Raw genomic sequence first — 15,254 nt, 5'->3', positions numbered from 1 at the left:
CCCCTTCCCTCCAAATTGCTATAAATTTGAAATTAGGGGCTCTCAGGCAAAAATATGGGAGTGGGAATAACAGTTCTTTATTAGGGAAGGAAATAAAAAGAGAAAATAAACAATGCAGTAAACCAAAACAACACTGCCAGAGTCAGAACCCAACCTGACACCCTGTGGGTCAGGGTGTTGGCAGCAGTCCCATTGGAATTGTGGCTCAGCCCTCCTGCAGTGTCAGGGGTGGTTCTGCTGGAGCAGGGATCCTGGAGAGAAGGATGTATTCTTCCTCTGAAGATCCAGGGGCAGAGAGAGCTGCTGCTCCTCTGGGGAATCCAGTGGAGAAGCTGTGCTGGTGTTCCATAATCTCCAGATTATATCCAGGTAGGAATGCTTGGCTCCTCCCCCTGGGCTCCCATCTCCCAATGGGATGCTGTAGTTCTTATCAGCCATGCAGGGACATTCAATTGCTGTTATCAGCAGATGTCTCCCCTGAGGAAGGATTGGGTGTGGAAGAGATAAGGAAAACTGCCCACTGAACAGAAGACAGCTGCCATACAGATGCCATACAAATAGAATACATCTTGTCTTGCAATCTGTGACAGTCACTTACTCAAAGCCACTGCATTTTGCAAGTTCTTTTGGAATCAGACCAGATACAATCAACCCTAAGAATCCAGGTCTTTCAGCACAACTGGGAGATATTACTTCTTCATTATAAAATGGCAGAACAATTGCAACAGCCACAGACTTGAAACAAGACCACAAATAACTCAGTTTCTCCAGTACCCTCTACATTATCTTCCTTTTTCTGTACTTAGAAATCAGAGAAATGAGGTTCCTGACCTGAGCTGCGGCAGGCTCCCTCCTGATAAAGACTTCTGTGGATCCAGCAGATATCCATTACTTTCTTCAAGTAACCCGGCGTGCTTGTGTGTAACTGATATATTTAGCCAGTGTTAAGGTGAAGCTGTGAGAAATCTTATTTTTATATATATATACTTATATATATATATATATATAAAATATATATATATATATAAAATAAACCTGGGTGATGCTTTAGTGACTATATGGACTGTTGATTCACTATGAGAACAAGATTAACAAGTGTCTGTGTCTGTCTGTCTGTGTGTGTCTGTGTGTCCCTGTGTCTGTCCGTCTGTGTCTGTCTGTCCTCGTCTGTCCATGTCTCAGCATCTGTGCCTGTATCCCAGTCTGTCTGTTCCTGTCTGTGTGTCCCTGCCTCACAGTCTGTCTGTCCATGTCTGTTTGTCCGTGTCCTCGTGTCCACCTGTCTGTGTCCATCACTCTGTCTGTGTCTGTCTCAGTCTCTCTCTGTGTGTCTGTGTCAGCGTGTCCATGTGTCTGTGCGTCCGTGTCCATGTGTCCATGTCCGTGTGTCCATGTGTCCTTCTGATGTGTGTCCATGTGATGTGTCCGTGTGTCTCTCTGATGTCCGTGCACGCCTTTGTCCGCGTGTCTGTGTCTCGCTGTCCGCGTCCGTCTGTCCCTCTGTTTTCCGTGTGTATGTGTGTCCGTTTCCTGCTGTCCGTGTGTCCTTATGTGTGTCCCTCTGCGTCCATGTGTCTGTGTCCATGTGTCCGTGTGTCCGTCTGTGTGTCCCTATTCGTCCGTGTGTCTATGTGTCCGTGCGCCTGTGTCCCGCTGTCCGTGTGCCCTTCTGTCCGTGTGTCTGTCTGTCCGTGTCCCGCTGTCCGTGTGTCCTTCTGTCCGTGTGTCCGTGTGTCCGTGTCCGTGTGTCTGTCTGTGTGCCAGCGGGCGGGCGGGAGCGCTGCCAGGCGCAGCTGCCCCGGTGCGGCGCGAGGGGGCGCTGTGGAACCGCCGGCCCGCGGGGGGTGCGGGGTCCGGGGGACTACGGGGGATACAGGGGATGCGGGGTGTACAGGGGTACAGGGTTTACGGGGGGTACAGAACGTGAGAGGTGCGGGGGGTACAGGGTGTGCAGAGGGTACAGGGTGTGCGGGGTGCAAGGGATACAGGATGCGAGGACAGAGGAGTTCGGGTTGTGTATACTGAAGGGTTCGGGGTGCAAGAGGTGCGGTGTGCAGGGTGCGGATGTGTGCGGGGTGTGGGGGATCGGGGTGTGCGGGGGGTACAGGATGTGCAGACTGAGGGGTTCGGTGTCCAAGAGGTGCGGTGTGCAGGGTGCGGGGGATGCGAGGTGCGGTTTGTGCGGGATGCCCCAGACACGCTGTTGCTGAGCCGCTCCTTGTCCCGGAGAGGAGAGAGCATCCCCCGTGCTGGGAGCGCACCGCCAGCCCCAGGGGCTCCCCGCGGCGTCTCTGAATCGCTCCTGCACAGGGACAGGATCCCACGCTGCTGGCAGGTGTGCCAGGGTAGTGCCAGGGCACAGGCAGTGCTGGCTCCTGGCCGTGCCCATGCTGGGCTGTGCCCCGTGCTCAGCCCGGTGGCCCAAGTGACAGCCACAGCAGCAGTGGCTCTGGCTGCTCTCCTCACTCCCGTTGTTGTCTCCAGGCACCAGTGCCAACACCCACACCTGCTGGTCACCCCAGCCAAGGCTCCTGCCTCCTCCCATGCACATGCAGCACTCTGTGTCCCTTCCTCTCATGTCATTCCTTTCTCTTCTTCTGTGTATTTATCTGTTAAATTGCTCCCATACGTTGTTTACCATTTAGGTTTCTGTCATCTTCTGTCCTGTGTTTTATACCCTGTCATCACAGCTGGCTGTCACCCATGCCTCCTGACTGGCCATTCATCCTCCCATCCACATTTGGGCTCCTTTGTGCCAGTCAGAACTCCCTGGCACGTTGTTTGCTGCTGCCCCTTGGACAGGGCCCTGCCATTAAGCAATGATCTGTTTGTCAAGCTGACAAAAATCATCCCATTGTTTCATTCCCCAGCTCCATGGCTACCTGCCATCTGTGCAAACCCAGGGCAGCACAGGGAATATTTCTGTGTCTGCTCTGGGGTGCCCTGACCTCCAGGCCAGCACTGACTTTGACCCTCATCCATGGAGAAAGTTTCCTAAACTCCAGAATAGACTGGAACCCACAAAAGTGTGAAATAGATTATAGAGAGCAGTGTAGGTGCATCACTTGGTGAGAAATTGAGGTTTTGGGATTTTTAGTGTGGTGTGGATGGAAGCAAGATGGAGGGCACAGGGCGTCATCCTGGGTTTCTTCTTCATGCTTCTCCTTCCTTCTCCATGGGTTTGGGAGGCATTTTGTAATTGGATGGAAAAGTCCATATTGCAGCTCTTTGGGATCAGTTTTTGGGTTAAAAGTGAAAATAATCCAGGTGTCAGTTCTTAATTGGATAGTTTAGGGTTAAAAGACCTTGTACCAAGGGATTGTTGGCCATTTTGTGCCTTCTAATGTAAAGCTGTTGAACTCATGGTTGTGAGGCCGTTTTACTGATAAGAAATAACAAACACCTGAGTCTGAACATGAATTACTGTCTCAAGTGCCTTCAATACAGACCCAGAGACACCCACAACTGGTTCCAGCCATCCCCAGCTCTGGCTGGCCCATCCCGCAGTGTGGCAGGAGCTGCTGTCAGAGATGCTCAGCCTGCTCACAAACAGCATTCCCTGTGTCCATCCTGGGGTGGATGGGCGTGCTCAGCTGCTCACAAACAGCATTCCCTGTGTCCAGCCCCGGGTGCAGGTCCTGCCCTCGCTGTCTCACATGACACACACACGACGATGCTCTCACAGCACAGCTGGGCACGTTAGCACTGCCTCTGCCCCGGCCAACAAACACTGCTGTGACAAGCACAGGGCTGGCTGGCAAATCAGCAGATTAGCAGGGTTTAGCCTTTTGTTAAACACAAACCTGTTTGTGCATAAAGGAAGAAAAAACTGCAGGAAGGAGAAACAGCTCCTGCATGGGAGTTTGGTTCTGCAAGAGTGTTCTTGGGGCTATTTTTTGCTCTGCTGTGATGAAGGCTGAAAACATATTTATAAAGCCTTTGTCTGAGTAATGCTTTGCATTCCCAGAAGTTTCCTGATGTGCTTCGTAGTCCTCATAAGACTTCCAGAGCCCTCTGAGTCCTTTGCTTGTCCCTCAAAAAAAGTGTGGAAAGCTGGAAGGAAGTTGAAATGAGATAACTGCTAAGTTTATAAAATGAACTTTATTTATTTCTTTAAGAACAAGTAATGTACTATTTTTCATTTAGTCAAACCAGAAGTGACACGAAATATAAATATCTCCTCTACTAGGAAATTAAAAAAGGACTCTTTATTTTAGAACAGTAACAAAGTAGCTGATTAAGGGAGATGGAGCTGTGTCCTATCTCAATGTATCTGAAGGATAATTCTTGCTAGTTTGCCTGGATAATTCTTGCAAGTTTGCCTATCTGCAAAGGAGGATTTTTAATCAAAAGAAGGATTAAAATGCTGATTTAAAACCACACCATGCACACACGGAGCTCATCCCCTCTAGGCATGGTGCCTGCTCCTCCTTTGAGGTTCTGGGGGAATGGAGAGAAGTGGGATTCATTCCAGGGGCCTACAAGATTCTCTTTCAAGCCTGTAGGAAAAGAGTAACTCGTGCTGAGAGTTAACAGCCCCTTTGCTTAAATCTGTGACTGACATCAGAACTTTCTGCAGAAAACCCCAATTTTCAGGTTGAAATGCTGCTCCCATGTGCCACTCTTGATTTGTACTTGTGCATCAGCACAAGAGGACTCAGGGTTTGACCCTTTCCAATCCCATGATAAATCTGGTTTAATTCACCACATATATTTGTTCTGTGAAAAATACAACCTCTTTATTTTTTTTTAACCTGGGACAAAACAACTCCATGCATTAGGACAGAGTGAGGACTGACAGCAGAGTGCAGCCATGCAGTAAAGGCCTTGGGATTCTGGTGGAAAACAAGCTGGACCTGTGTCAGCAGTGCTCCCCTGCAGCAGCAACACCCACCAGTCACGGGACTGCACCAGCAAGTGGTCAGCAAGTGGTCAGCGAGTGGTCAGCGAGTGCAGGGATGTGGTCACTCCCTCTGCCTGCCCCGGGGGAGCTGCATCTGCAGCACTCTGTGCAGCTCTCACACACACACAGCCCATTGTGAGGGGGATGCTGACTCACTGGAGAGGCTCCAGCACAGCCCCAGGACCAGCAGGAGCCTGTGCTGGGTGAGGAGAGGAGGTGGGAATTTAGGGAAGGCTGGGGGATCGCACTGCAGAGATGCTGCTGCAAGGGGGGGATAAAATTCCAACACATCCAAGCTTTTCCTGCAAGTGCACAGTGAAAGGACAAGAGGCAATGGGCTCATGTTGCCTGCTAGAAAATTCTTTTCCCAACAAAGGGAGCACCTCATTTACCAGGAGAGTGCTGCAGCCTTGGGACAAGCTGCCCAAGGAGGTTTTAGAATCTCCATGGGATTTCCAGGATACATGTGGTCAAGACCCTGGAGTGACTTTAGCCAGCTTGGAAGTTAGCCCTGCTTGGAGCAGGAGATGGGATTTCAATGCACGTTCTTCACTGACCCAGCTGAACTCACTAATCTAGCAGGAAGGAAGTTGCACTCTGCAGCTTGAGGACTGATCAATTCACTGGAAAGGTCGAGAAGCACAGGCCTGGTACCTAGAGAAATATCAAAATCTGGGAATAAAATTCCTAAATAACTTCTAGCCCAATTGAAAACTTGTGTTTATTGTGTTTATTTTTTGTATGTATGGTTTACACATCTGGAATTTCCTTATAATTACATTATGAGGATATGTCCATTTGTTCTAAACTTTCTTGATCATTTTAATCTTCATTCCTCAGACAGTTTCCTTTCTGCAACATAAGAACCCTGCAATCTTTTCTTTCTACAGTGGTGCCACAAACTAGAACCTTCCCCACTAGTTGGAGAAGCACAATTGATCTTCAGAAACTCTTCCTTCTGCTTTCATTCTGCCTACAGGAGACAGCCTGATAAAACCCTCTGGATGTTTCCTTCCTTTCAGCTCTTTCCTGAGTACCCAAACCTGGCTAGATATTTGAAGCAGAGACTGTTGTGATTTTTTGATACCCAGATAGTCCCTACAGCCTTCACAGAGCTTTTGGGCAGCTCCAGGTCCAGGTGAAGCTTGCAGGAAGTCAGGAATAGTCACCCAACAAGAAAAGGGACTGGAGACAATAATCTGTGGGGGCTCAGGAGAATATAGGAGATGGAAGAGTCACCAGTAAAATCCTCTTTGGAAAATGGAGTGAGGAGAAGCTGGTCACAGTGAGCAGGGCTCAGAGGCAAGCAGTGGACGTGTGATGCCCACTGACAGAGACAGTTTGCTGCCAACCTGCTGTTGGCAAATGTGTATCAGCAAGAGCAGGTTTTAAAGATTAAAGCTGTCAAGGGAAAACTAAGGCTGAGTTTTTCCAAGGATTTATGGGATTGGATCCTCATCTTCAATAGTCCTCAGGACGAACACAGTTCTTGCCTAATTCTTCAAGACTTTCCTGTATGAGTCATTGTTCATGGCAGAATAGCAGCTTTATCCACAGATGGCTGTAGAACAGAGGCACCATTGAGAGGCAAACACTGAGACATCTATGTCCTGCAGATACAGGCACACACACACACACACATCAACAGCTTCATCCACAGAAAGCAGTCAGTCCTGCTCAGTGTGTTCAGGCAGAATCTCCACTCCTTCATGACACAAGAAATCCCTGATGGAATTCAAGTAATGAGCAATTCATGCTGAAGAGGAAAGCTTAGTGTCAGGGAAATATCAATGTCCAAGCTAGCACACCAGAGGGAGTTTGGCCAGAGGGCTGCCTGCCTGGATTGTTCTCCTTAGCTGGCCAGAAGCCTAGCTCTCCATGGGCTCAAAAGAGAAGATCAGACACTCTGGGATCCAGCAAGCTGCTGCAGATTATCTGGCAAGCCCAAATTGTAGCACTAAGACTGATACCAAGCCAGAGAGAAAGACATTTGAAGGAAAGTTTGGGTGCTTTCATCAGAGTCCTCTTGAGATGTTTTCCTTTTTTTCCAGTGGTTCTCCATGTAATCTTGGACAAGCCCCTCAGTCCCTTCACACCCACATGTCCATGTGCAGGTAAATTTCAGAGTCATGGTTCAGGTTTGGACTCCAGTGCAGCTCTAGGGGATGAAGGTCACTGTGGGTGGTTTGAGCCTATGACTGTGGGCCAGCACAATCCTCAGATGAAACAAACAAGGGACAGGCTCCAAAATACCATGCCTGCACTGGAAACCCTTGCTACAGAATGTTATGCATGCCAAGAGTTTGCATGGCCTAAAAAAAAATGACTAGCCTCAATAATGGAGATGAATGTGGAATGATGTGATACCACCTCTAACTGGGGAAGACATGAGCTACCATTTTCTGGAAATGAAGAGGGTGTTTTCAGAAAGGTCTCTCTCTACCTGTCCTTTTCCCTAGATTTCTGCTGTATGATATTGCTGGAGACAAGATAATAAACCAGACAGATCCAGAGTTATTTGTCTAATGTTGTTGTCTAACTTAGAAGCTGAGATCCATGTAGTCACAGCTTATTGTTATTAATACTGCAATTATATGATTGATAGACAATGCCTTTCTTCCTTTCAATGACTTTTCCATTTAGCATGAAATAGTTAAACATTCAATAAACCCAAAACCATTAAACATTTAATGGCCTAGTGTTTATAGAGCTGGAAGAAGAGAGGACAAGGCTACAGCAGTATCTGCTTCAACAAATATAAATGCCTAGAAATCATTGAGATGGTCTAAAATGAGGCTGTCCTCTCTTTGTGGGCACACTGACCACCATGAAGTGCCCTGGATGCCCCGAATATTTAGTTTGCAGCAAGAGAAACAGCCGCAAGACAGAGGGAAACTCTGATTTTAAATCCTGCAGCCATCTAATAGAAACACACAGCGGAGACTGAGGTTTTTCAGAGCCCCAAGAAGTGAGAGGTGAACACTGAACTGCTGGAGAGAAGGTTTGGCATCACTGTTTCAAACAGGGGTTTGTGACAACTGGCAGCTGCTGACACCTAACTCCGAGGCAAAGTGTCAGAGTTATGAGTCACATTTCTAGGCCCAATTACTGCCTGTCATGCAGCAGGGTGGGGCCTGCCCTGCCTCTCAGCAGGAACTATGTTGACTGGAATTAGGCTGATGTTATCGGAACAGTTTGTTATTCTCAGCCTGCTTCCAAGAAAGGAAGTGAATGGAAGCAGTCATCTCTCCAGGTGAATTATTCTGGCAGAAACATCCAGTTGATTCCCATGTGAATCACCACAAGCTGTTGTTCATGTAATACCCCTGTCCATTTATAGACAGAGAATACACTTGTTTATGTCTGATTCTAAAATAGTAGATACAGCTCTGGGCACTACTTAGACAAAGATGACTAAACCTGCCTTGGAACATCACAAAATTTTACTACAACCACAGCCAGGCAGGGCACTGCACATCTGACTTCATTTTCAGGGTTGAACTTGTACAAAGGCAATTCCAAGGTCAGCAGAGCCATCTGAAAAACTTCTAAAAGCAGAAACCAAAGGTAAAGCCAAGCTGTAGCCTTTGGCGCTTTTTAAAAAATTCATGTTTGAATCACATATTTGATCAGATGAACATGACTCATAAATCCAAGTCCTCTGCTGAGAATGTTTGAAGTCCTGGATGCCTAAACTTCCAAATGTGATTCTCATGAGTGTCTGGTCTAGGACATTCATTCTCTGTGAGTCAATGACCAAAACGAGACTGTAGACCAGATGAAGTTTTGTTCTGAGCTCCTGGATCTGTTCTGGTATTTTGACTGTTTAAAGCACTGAGAATGGCCCCTTCCACCAAAAACTTTTAAGTCTTTTAACAACTGAAAGTATCTTCTGTGTACACGCTCAGAACATTTGCTCTCCAAAACCAGAATTAATTTCTGTAGTCTCTTAGATATCAAAGGTCATTTAAAGATCCAGTGCTGCATGTGGCTTCTTTTTAGTCTCTTTCTTTCCTGGTTCCCAGCCTCAGAAGATGTGGTGGTGCTGCCTCTTGAAAGCAGGTATGGCAAATCAATTATTCATGGAAATGTCCAATCCATCATTCATATGAATTTCCAATCCATCTTGGTTATCAAGCTCTCCCATACACCTGTGCTAACCCATTCTCATCGGAGCTCTGCAGGATCTGTTCTGAGAAGACAGCTGGAGTCATTTAGATCTTTTTCACAGGCTAGACAGATTATCAAACACTGCTTTGAACAAAAAAAAAAAAAAAAAAAAAAAAAAAAAAAAAAAAATTGACCATGCTGCTCCTACAGGTGTCAGGTGTGAGCCTTCTTCTGGTACTCCCAGGATGTTCTTAGGGCCCTCTTCAGGAAATCTGCCCATCTGCACAGGACTTGTTCCAGTGGTGGCATTTTAAGGCCCAAGAACAAGCAGTGAAATCACGGTACGAGCTCTCTCTCTGACTGGATGACCACAGTGGAGGTTTTCTGCAGTGTTATATGAAGTTGGCTCTTTCTCATTCCCAGACAGCATTTCTTTACACTAGGATTTGTTCTGGGATGGCTTCTGTACCTCATCATAACCCTGGCTCTGATATGCTAGATAAAAAGATGCCTATGCTCAGAAATAATTCTCCTCACACACCAAGCTTGTCCCCATTTAACATCCTTCACAACACAGATATTACATGATGCAGAAGCAAGCACAGGTCCAGCCAAGCCTTTGGCAAGAGCTGCTCTCTGCTCAGGAAGCAAAGCCATCCTGCAAGCTGAGGAGAAGAACTAGACACAGCTCAAGAGAGCCCAACCTGGTCATTATCTCCAATATAAAATGAGGATTATTTATGGAACTGTTCAAGAGATATTTACCTCCAGTGACTAAAAGGTTTTCTGCTTACAGACTTCGTACACAAGCCAAAGGCAAGCCAAAGAACAGGAGCCTGCAAAAATATTAGAAAGGGAGATGTGAGAAAAAACCAAGTTGAAAGTAGAGGAAGAAAATATCAAAGACTAAACCAAAGAAAATACTGAACCATTCTGTCAACATCAAACATAAGAAATGCAATATTCAAACCAAAATAAATTATTTTACGTGAATGCTTTAAACTATGTGGATATGAGTTGCAACATAGCAAAGCTGGGTTTGTATATGCTTTAGAAAAAGAGAGGATTTTGTTTTGATTTCAGTTCTTGCCATCTGTAAATGGCATTGTTAGAGAATACTGCTGATAGATGTACCTGGATGTGTGCCATGATATCAGGTCTGTGCAGTTTTGCCAAGCAAGGCACAGCTGCTGTGATAATACCACATAATGGATCATAGATCAGTAGTTATCAGTTTAAATACATATCAAAAGGGGATGATTTTAAGCAATTCATCACAATCCAGAGAATCAAAAATAGAACTGTGAAAAAAGGCTGAAAATTTTTGAAAGAATCCTAATAAAACACCCTGCAGAGCTCAGCTCCAATCTGTGCTAAATGAAGGACAGCTACATGGAAAGCCACCTTCTGAAAGGTCCAGGAGAAACGCCACAAACCAGAGTGCCACACAGAGGTGCTCACACATGTGAAATTCACACACGAGCTGCAGTCACACACACATGAAGCAAGGTGTGCACTCACACAGGTGCTGCACTTGAGGATGTGTCACACACGCACTTCACACGTGCTCAGGTGTGTCACATAACATCTTTATCTCACACCCTGGATCGTGTGTGACAAATGCACACACACAGTGAGTGTCCCACATCAGAGGTGTCTCACACTCACACAGACATCATTCTCTCCAAACACACACAGTGTCTGACTCAGGGTCATAGTGTTGGTGTTGGACATGCATGGTGCTTCACCCACCATCTCACACACGCACTGCACACACAAACAGGTGACAAACACACAGCGTCACACACGCTTCAGGCACACTCAGTGTCACATTTGCTGCCTGTCACTGACACACACAGGTCTTTGTTGTCACAAACACGGCTGCTTCTCACAGACCTACAGGTGGACATCACTAATGCACCCACGGGGTGACAGCATTTGTCCCACACACACACACAGAGAGACACACACAGAGGGGTGTGGGGCACACAAGCAGAGAGTCCCTCAGAGCAGTGTCTGTCACACACAGATACACAGAAGGGTGTGGAGCACACAGAGCATCCCTCGGAACAGTGCCTGTCACACACAGCCATACAGAGGGGTGTGGAGCACACAGGCAGAACACAGAGAGTCTGTCGAAACAGCGTCACACACAGCCATACAGAAGGGGTGTGGAGCACACAGGCAGAACACAGAGTCCCTCAGAACAGTGTCTGTCGCACACAGTCACACAGAGGGGTGTGGAGCACACAGAGCATCCCTCGGAACAGTGTCTGTCGCACACAGAGGGGTGTGGAGCACACAAGAGTCCCTCGCAACAATGTCTGTCGCACACAGCCATACAGAAGAGGTGTGGAGAGCACAGGCAGAACACAGAGAGTCCGTCGGAACAGTGTGTCACACAAATACACAGAGAGGTGTGGAGCACACACAGTCCCTCGGAACAGTGTCTGTCACACGCATACACAGAGGGGTGTGGAGCACACACAGTCCATCGGAACAGTGTCTGTCACACAAATACACAGAGGGGTGCGGAGCACACACAGTCCCTCGGAACAGTGTCCGTCACACGGATACACAGAGGGGTGTGGAGCACACAGAGTCCCTCGGAACGGTCCCTGTCGCACACAGCGGTGCTCCCCGTGCCCTCTCCGCCACGCCGTCCCCCCGCCTCGCCCCTCGGGTCACTCACTCGCGCTCCCTCTCGCTGTCCCGTCCCGCCGACACGGGCGCCGCACGCACCGCCCGCCCCGCGCAGCGCGTACCGCTCCTCCCGCCGCTCCCTCCCTCCCCTCTCCCGCTCTCCCCCTCCTCCCGGCACTCCTCCTCCCTCCCTCGCCCTCCTCCCCTTGCCCAGCCCGTCCCGCCTCTCCCGCCCCACCCCGAGCCGGCGGTGCCCGTGGGCGCCCGGCGCCGGGGCTGCTCGGCTGCCGCTGCCCGCGCTGCCCGCGCCTGGCGCCCGCCGGGCCGGAGCGGGGCCCCTTCAGCCGAGCGGGGCGGGCGCGGAGCGGCGGCGGCGGCGGGCGCGTCCCGCAGGGATGTCGGGGACCCGCTGCCAGGCGCTGTACCCCTTCTCCGGGGAGCGGCACCGGCAGGGGCTGCGCTTTGCGGCGGGCGAGCTGATCACGGTGCTGCAGGTGCCAGACGGCGGCTGGTGGGAAGGGCAGAAGGAGGACGGGCTGCGCGGATGGTTCCCGGCCAGCTACGTCCAGCTGCTGGAGGTAGGACCGGGGCCGGGGCCGGGGCTGCGCCGGGCGGGAGGGGCCGACCCGGGGATGTCCCGCGGGGGAACCGGCGGTCCCGGGGGCACACGGGGCCATGGAGGTCCTGCCGTTGGATCCTCCTTCGGCATCGCTGTTCCCCTGCCCCGGGCAGGTGTCCCGGCACACGGGATCATGGCCGTGCTGCTGTTGGACCCCCCCTCAGCATCGCTGTTCTCCTGCCCCGGGGGCACACGGGGCCATGGCGGTGCTGCTGTCGGATCCCCCCTCAGCGTCGCTGTGCCCCAGACAGGTGTCCCGAGGCCACACGGGGCCATGCCCGTGCTGCTGTCGGATCCCCCCTCAGCATCGCTGAGCCCCGGACAGGTGTCCCGGCACCCCGAACTGAGGCTGCCTGGTGCTGTAGGAATCCGCTTGCCCGGCCTCGCTCCGGCAGCCGGAGCGTTCGGTGCTTGTGGCTGTAGCCATGGAGAGCAGAGCTGAGGTGTGTGACGAGCTGCGGGCGCTCCGGACGCTTGGCTTTTCACAGTGGCTGAACAGCAGCAGGAGTCAGAGGCTGCGGTGATGCAGCCCCTGCCCGTCCCTCACAAGGGTCGGATGCTGGGCAATTCTCATTTCCTTTCACTGAACATGTGATGCCTTTATGCTGTGGAAGAGGTGATTCAGGTCTAGAATGATGGAATCACAGAATGGGTTGGGTTGGAAGGGACCTTAAAGATCGTCCCATTACACCCACTTTCACATGAGCATCACCTTCCACTAGACCCGGCTGCTCCAAGTCCCGTCCAACGTGGCCTTGGACACTTCCAGGAGAAGCCACAGGTTTTCTGGGCATCACCACCCTTGCAAAGGAGAATTTCTTCCTAATGTCTAATGTAAATCTGCCCTTCTTCAGCTCGAAGCCATTCCCCCTTCACCCCATGCCCCTCTCCAATGTCCTTCCCCAGTACCTGTAGGTAGTGGAAGATTCTCTAAATTCTCCCTGGAGCCATCTCTTCTCTCCCTCTGTTCCAGGAGTTCCCCAGCCAGCTGCAGACACCTCACTGCCCCACCTGTGGCATGGCTCAGGGTTAAGGCTGCTTGTGCAGACCCATGGACTTTCTGTAGGATACTGAAAAGTTCTGTCAGCTTCATTCATTTTCAGGGCCCTGACAGCTGGGATGACAGTTGGATTCCCACCTCGGGACTGCTTGTGCCTGAATGTGTTTATGGCTTTCAGTCCGTACAAACAAGACTCCATGTGAGGGTAAAAAATATGTCCATGAAGAGTTCCTTCACAATTTCTGCGTGTGAATTCTGAAACATCTCGTGCACTAAAGCAGGAATTTGCCATGATCCCATCAGTGCTCTCCTTGCTGGCCATGCCCTGTTGTCATTTGGAACTTACTCCGAGGCTGTGGGCATGGCAGTGGTGTTGGGAAGCATTTCCCTTCATTGACTGGGCTGAAGCCATTCACAGCTCATTTCTCAGGTCAGCCTCTGCTTGTCCTCCCCTTCCGAGGGGAATCAGCCAGCCTGCTTTGCTTATATGCAAGGCAGGCAATGCCCATCCCCAGTTTTCCGTGCACACCTCCCAGGGAATCCAGAGAAGCAGGAAGCAGAGTCCTGAGCAAAACCTGCCCACCAGCTGCATCTAGAGCAATGCTCTGTGAGCAAAAGATGCTGTGCAAAAGGACATTTTGCCCACAAATCTGGTGCTGACTTTTCATTTCTCTTGTCCAAATCCATGATGCTTCCATTGATTTCCTGTTTCTTATTCTTTTTCCTGGAAAGATAGGAAAGTAGAAGTAAGACTTGCTCACGCAGTGCTACAGGAGTGAGGTCGCGGACTTTCCCGTGCAACTGACACACTTGGGATTTCTTTCGTTAGTTTCAGAATTGAGAGTCCTATTGTTTGTCAGTTTCGCCACCTACAAAATCATTTATTGAGAAACGTGAATGTTTGTGGTTTCACAAATTGCTAAATGTTTACACATCTAGGAATCTGGGAGTTGCTTGAGGAAAAATGTATCATGAGATGTGGAAGATTCTGCTCAGCAGAGGCAGTGGGGAACTGCATCAAAATACCAAAATTTTGCTTTCCTGTCAGAAACTCTTGTTTCTCTGCTTAAGTTTGAGCAAGTTTCACCATGCTCAGATCAGTGCTCACAGCCCCAAAATGTGCTTTTCTGACCCTTGGCTTGTGTATCACTGATAGCTTAGGTGGAGACTACTTGTCCACACAGCCTGGCCCCCTTTTTTTTGGGCAAAGAAAGGAAGAAAGGAAGAAAGGAAAAGAAAAATGGCAAGGGCTGATTGTGTTCACTCTAGATCATGTTTTCCTTTTCTCCAGAGATGGTACCTAATAAGGACTATGAGCTGGAGTTAAAAAATACATCAAATGAGAGCCAATGAACCAAATCCATGGGACCACAGGTACTTGGCACACATCAGGGTAGATGTGTGAGAAGGAAGCTCTGTGTGTGTCTGTCTCTCATGGCTCTGTCTCTCTGTTCAGGTAGCCTTTCCCTTCTCTATAGGTAGCTTATCCCTTGTGTGCAGCGTGCTCAGGGACCTGATCTAACTGAAAGACACCACAACAGGAATTCTGTCCTTCTCTGTTCTCTGATCTGAGTCCCTGCCCAGCCACACTGACATGGGAACTGGTGTCAGGGAGGTGGTGACAGTGCCTGTCCAGGTGGGGCCATGGACATCAGTCCCCTTCCTGTACCAGCCAGCCCTTCCATGGGCTTTGGGTGGCCCTGGCCTGCAGAGCTCAGCAAGGTTCAGTGCTCTGTCCTCAGCTGAACTTTACCACACATTGTTTGAAGAGGAAGATGTTGCCCTCTCCCTCTGTCCTGCCCTCATTTCTCTGTGCCCAGTTTACCCCAGCAACTACTGGTGCTCTCTCTGGAGCCTTTTCTGGAACGTGGCTTCCAGGAAACAAAGCCCCAGGAAACAAAGAGATGGGTGCTCCTGAGGGACTGTTGCCTTTGCTGCCTCCTGTGTTCTTTTGCTAGCAAAAATGTCTTTTCAATTAA

General features: G+C 49.6%; 1 protein-coding gene across 2 annotated transcripts in view; it reads left to right on the top strand.

Moving 5' to 3' along the window:
• Positions 1-11,852: 11,852 nt before the first annotated feature.
• Positions 11,853-15,254, top strand: part of GAS7 (growth arrest specific 7) — an 80,128-nt gene continuing 76,726 nt past the window's right edge. Inside the window, exon 1 of one of the 2 annotated variants that reach the window (XM_074555195.1) lies at positions 11,853-12,234. In XM_074555195.1, coding sequence (XP_074411296.1) covers positions 12,052-12,234 — 183 coding nt within the window. In that variant the 5' untranslated portion in view covers positions 11,853-12,051. The remainder of the gene's footprint in view (positions 12,235-15,254) is intronic. The other variant, XM_074555194.1, reaches the window with a different exon arrangement.

Source organism: Zonotrichia albicollis, chromosome 19 (genome assembly GCF_047830755.1).
Source record: "Zonotrichia albicollis isolate bZonAlb1 chromosome 19, bZonAlb1.hap1, whole genome shotgun sequence".
Taxonomy (NCBI): Eukaryota; Metazoa; Chordata; class Aves; order Passeriformes; family Passerellidae; genus Zonotrichia; species Zonotrichia albicollis.
This window is presented reverse-complemented; position numbering and strand designations above follow the sequence as displayed.